Here is a 5,132-nt window from a genome sequence, read left to right as displayed (position 1 = left end):
TCTGGAACCCAGCAGGTCGAGGCTGCAGTGGCCTGGAGCGGCCACTGCACTCCAGTCTGGGCGACAGAGTGAGACGCCAACTCAAAAAATAAATAAATAAATAAAATAAAATAAAAAGAGACTTTAAGCTGGGTGGTGTGCACCTGTAGTCCTAGTCACACAGGAGGATGAAGCAGGAGGCTCATTTGAACCCAGGAGTTCAAATCCAGCCTGAGCGACAAAGCAAAACCTCATCTCTAAAAAAGAAAAAAAAAGAATTTATCACCAGAAATAGAAAGCCAAATAATAAGAAAAAGTTACATTTTTGTTGACTGTTCTTTGGGGTTTAGTCCTGACAAGTTGAGCCTCCCACTCTCGTTAGCCATAGTGAGGTTTAGTGATGCCCTTTGAAAAAAGGATGCCAATATTGCTCTATGAATACTTTAAAAATCAACAACCAAAATCTCAAAGCCTGGGAATTAAAGGGTTTTACTAATAACAAGTAGACAGCCTAGCTGGGGAAGCTTCAGCAAGAAGAGCTGGGGAAAGACCTTTTGCTGTACCCTCGGGCCACAGTATAGACACATCTTACCTCCTTGTCACTGTATGAGATGTTTCGGATTTCATTCCATGGGAAGGAAATCTTTGGGGTCAGCCTATTCTCAGGATCATAGATGTGAAGTCCCAGAGCATCGACTCCAAGCAGCAGCTCTGTGCCCTTTTTATTCTGTGGATCCAAAAAGAACAGCTACTGTAAGCTCAGCTGAAGCTCAAGATGTTATTCAACATTCCAAAGAGCCTGGTTCACACTGTTACATATGACACACTTCAACAGGTCCAGCACAAGTCACAGTTGTCTTGTAACCCAAGAGACCTCCAGCTTTCTAAACTGAGGTAAGCAGAAACAAAATGATACTATTCTTGTGACTTGTAGGTCTCCCAGACGGATCTATGAGGAATTCTGTCACTGACTCAGCTAAAGGAAGAGTAATCTAAGTGTTGTTACCTCTAGGTACATAATCAACTTATTATGAATGTAGAGTTAAACCCATAGGTTTAAATGTGTCATTTGTTAAAGAAAATGGTTGTTGGACTAACAGAAAGAAAACGTTAAGTGCTGGGACTGGGTGGTCTCATTTATGATAAAATGTAGTCTTAATGTGATAAAGCAAGTATAGTAAAATGTTAACTGGAGAATCTAGGTAGCAAATATATGTGGGTATTCACGAAAGCATCCTTTGAACTTTCCAGTATATCTGAAATTTAAAATAATTTTTAAGTATAAAAAGGAATTATATAAAAATTATTCCTCAATAAAAATGTTTAAAATATTGACTGTACAAGAGGAACCCAAAAAAATTGATTTATAAAAAATTATTTATTCTTACATGTTTAAACTTCAGTCACCTTCAAAGTAATCTATTTGATGCAATACACATATCAAAACACTTTTTGCACCGCTCAAAACAGTTTGTGAACTTGTCAATTTTGATGCCTTTTAGTGCTGCTTTTTGTTTCACCTCTTCCACATCAGCAAAACGTTTCCCTTTAAGAATTTTTTCATCCAGGGAAACAAAAATAAGTCACTTGGGGTAAGACCAAGTGAATAGGGAGGATAGCACAGGGGTCATGCCATGTTTGGTAAAAAACTGCTGAATGCTCAGCAAGGTGTAGGCAGGTACACTCTTCACTCATAAATCACCCATCATGAAATGGGCAGATGAATTGAAAGAACCTAGACACACACAGACAAAAATCAGTGAAGCAGAATGCAGCCTCTCACAACAATGCTAGCTGGTATACTGATACTGACAGGCTCCTAAAACACCTACGTAGCAGGGGAAACTTGCACTTCAAGGGCCCACCATCCAAAAGAATTCCAGGTTTTTTTGGGTCCCCCTTTGAACATATGCTTTGCCTCTGATAGTGATTCCTACTCAGCAGTCAGAGTAGCCAGGGGCCAAGTGCCCTGGGGTCCCATGTCACTGAACCAGCTATGGACCTCACATGCAGGTCCATCAGCATATCCTCACACGCAGGTCCATCCGCTAGTGTTGTGGTCCGGACCCTGTTTGGAGGTAGAAGGAAATGCCCTGCACAAGGACACTACAGTACCTGACTCCTTGCTGACAGCAAGGAACTTGAAACAAGACTCAAGGGCAAGAAAACAGATCTGCAAACTGAGAAGGTGCTCGGACTGTGATGAGAAGTACCAATCTAACAGCAGGCGTCAGATGAAGTGAGTGTTCCAAGAGAAATCTTCTTACTCTCCTAACACCCTGAAGGCAGGCGCTATCACCAAACAGTGAGAGATTCTTCGGGCGTGTCAGTAAAGTTTTTAACAGAAGTGAGGCTTTGAACTTTTTTTATTTATTTTCTTCTTAGGTTTACTTATTTGTCAAGTACTTTTAAATCTGCAGTACATTTTGGAAAATGAGATTCATTATGTTTCTGAATATTTAGTCTAAGTTAAAAAAAAGATTCCACCCTCTTTCTCCTTATCATGACTCCAACACTTAAGAGATTAAACAGAGAGGTGGGGACTCAAGCAGCCCCTTCTAAATTGTTTTAGGCACCCATCTTCTTTAGTCAATGGTAAAATTTCAGGACATTTAACAGAAAAGACACTAAAGTAGTTGTTAGCTTTGTCTATTACTCAATATAAGACACACACACAAAAATAGTATAGATCAGTCTGACTGATATAGAAATATTCCCTAATAACAAACTGGTTTTTAGCAGGGTGCAGTGGCACACCCTAGCTACTCAGGAGGACTGCTTGAGATGAGGAGGAGTTCGAGGCCAGCCTGGGTGATATATCAAGAACCCACCACTTAAAAAGAGAGAAAAAGGGGAGGGAGAAGGGAAGGAAAGAGGAAGGGGAAGTAGGAGGAGGAGGGGGAGGAGAAAGGGGAGGAGGAGGAGAAAAAGAAGAAAGAAACTTATATAATCTTGGTGCCCCTTGTGAGCTCTGAGTAGTGAGAATGAGGGGGTAGGGAGTTTTTAAAAAAAGAAACCGCTTTCTAAAGATTATAAAACTCAAGTTTTCAAGAATCTAGGTGGCAGGCATATGGGACAAGAAGAGTAGAGACGACAAAAACACAAAAATGTGTTAAATGAGTCTGACCTTAAATCCAACAATTAACAAATAAAAACTAACAGAACTTTAGAAAACAGTCTTCTGTATTATTATGGAATATCTTTTAGAGACTTCTTTACTATATGAAATAACATTTTAGTGTGCCTTATTTTTCTGTACTTAGAAAACAAAGCTGGGCTCGGTGGCTCAGCCTGTAATCCCGCGCCTTTGGGAGGCTGAGGTGAGTGGATTGCCTGAGCCCGCGGGTTCGAGACCTGTCTGGGCAGCAAGACCTCATCTCTACAATAAGTCAAAAAAAAAAAAAAAAAATCAGCCGGGCGTGATAGTGCATGCCTGTAATTCCGGCTACTCGGAAGGCTGAGGCGGAAGGATCGCTGGAGCCCAGCAGGTCGAGCCTGCGGTGGCCAGGAGCGGCCACTGCACTCCAGTCTGGGCGACAGAGTGAGACTCCAACTCAAAAAAAAAAAAAGAAAAAAGAAAACAAAAGGCAGTTCATGGTGGCTTATATCCAAAATCCCAGCACTTTAGGAGGCCAGGAGGGGGCGGTCATTCAAGGCCAGGAGTTTGAGACCAGCCTGGGCAATATAATGAGACTCCATCTCCACAAAAAAAATTTTTGTAATTACCCAAGAGTGGTGGCATGCCCATATTCTCAGCTACTTGGGAGACTGAGGATTTCTTGAGCCCAGGAGTTCAAGTGTGCTGTGATCACACCACTGCATTCCAACCTGGACAACAGAATAAGACCCTGTCTCAAAAAAAAGGCTGGGCGCAGTGGCTCAAGTCTGTAATCCCAGCACTTTGGAAGGCCAAGGCGAGAGGATATGCCTGAGCCCAGGGTCTCGAGATCGGCCTAGGCAACTTGGTGAGACCTTGTCTCTACAATAAATCAAAAAATTAGCCGGGCACAGTAGTGCACACCTGTAGTTCTGACTACTTGGAAGACTGAGGCAGAAGAATCACCTGAGCCCAAGAAGAGACACTGGGGTGGCCCTGAGTGTGCCACTGCACTCTAGGCTGGGAAATGGAGTAAGACTCCAACTCAAAAAAAAAAAAAAAAAAAGAAAATAAATTAAGTAGAAAACTATTCTATTATATTTAAAATGTGTTTCAATTTACCCAGAAAAAAAAGAAAAAAAATTTTTGAGTCAGGGTCTCATGTTGTCCACCAAGGCTAAAATGCCGTGGCACAATCATACCTCACTGCAGTCTCAACCACCTGGGCTTAGGTGATCCTTCCACTTAGCTTTCCAAGTAGTTGGGACTACAGGCACGTACCACTACGCCTAGTTAATTTTTTTTTTTAATTTGTTTGTAGAGACAAGGTCTCACTATGTTCCCCAGGCTGGTCTTGAACTCCTAGGCTCAAGCAATCCTCTGGCCTCAGCCTCCCAAAGTGCTGGGATTACAGGAGTCAGCCACTGTGCCTGGCCTCAATTTACCCAACTTTAATACAAAAGTTGTAAGAACACAAAAAAGGGAAGTAAAGCACAACTATGATAATAAAGAAGCTAACTACACACTGCATCCAGCAACCAGTGACCCACAGGAGAAAGACCCAGATCAGGGCTGCAACACAAATGCCTTTCCCTGCAGCAGCAGTGGGTTCTCAGAGGACAGTAGACTATTAATGATCTGAATAGAAAACCAATTAGACTCACAGTGAGAACAATAGTGCCCACCCAAACAAATCAGTAATCTGTAAAAGCAGCTTTATTCTCCTTGTGTCTAGGAGGAGGGGGCGAAAGAAAGTATTTACAAGTGCTCCCCCTGGACCAAGATCTCACAGAGCCAGAAATAATCAAATCTTATACTCAAGAGCATTCCAACAGGTTTCTGCTGAGAGCAGAACCAAGCCCAAATCCCTCAAGGCTTAAATGACACTTAATTACCTATGATCTAATTGAAGTCTAAAAATAGAAAATTAGGTTCGGCTGGCTCGGTGGCTCAGCCTGTAATCTTTGGGAGGCCGAGGTGAGTGGATTGCCTGAGACCGTGGGTTCGAGACCCACCTTGGCAACTTGGCAAGACCTCATCTCTACAATAAATCAAA

General features: G+C 42.2%; 1 protein-coding gene across 9 annotated transcripts in view; it reads right to left on the bottom strand.

Moving 5' to 3' along the window:
* The window catches only part of NF2 (neurofibromin 2), a 98,210-nt gene that overhangs the window by 35,432 nt on the left and 57,646 nt on the right, over positions 1–5,132 (bottom strand). For 8 of the 9 annotated variants that reach the window (XM_008069172.1, XM_008069171.2, XM_021718122.1 and 5 more), the window contains one exon: positions 572–706. The exons of the other annotated variant lie outside the window; for it this stretch is intronic. In XM_008069172.1, coding sequence (XP_008067363.1) covers positions 572–706 — 135 coding nt within the window. The remainder of the gene's footprint in view (positions 1–571; positions 707–5,132) is intronic. 9 annotated transcript variants of the gene reach the window in all.

Source organism: Carlito syrichta, unplaced genomic scaffold, assembly GCF_000164805.1.
Source record: "Carlito syrichta isolate Samal-C Ts95f unplaced genomic scaffold, Tarsius_syrichta-2.0.1 Scaffold311843, whole genome shotgun sequence".
Lineage (NCBI taxonomy): Eukaryota > Metazoa > Chordata > Mammalia > Primates > Tarsiidae > Carlito > Carlito syrichta.
This window is presented reverse-complemented; position numbering and strand designations above follow the sequence as displayed.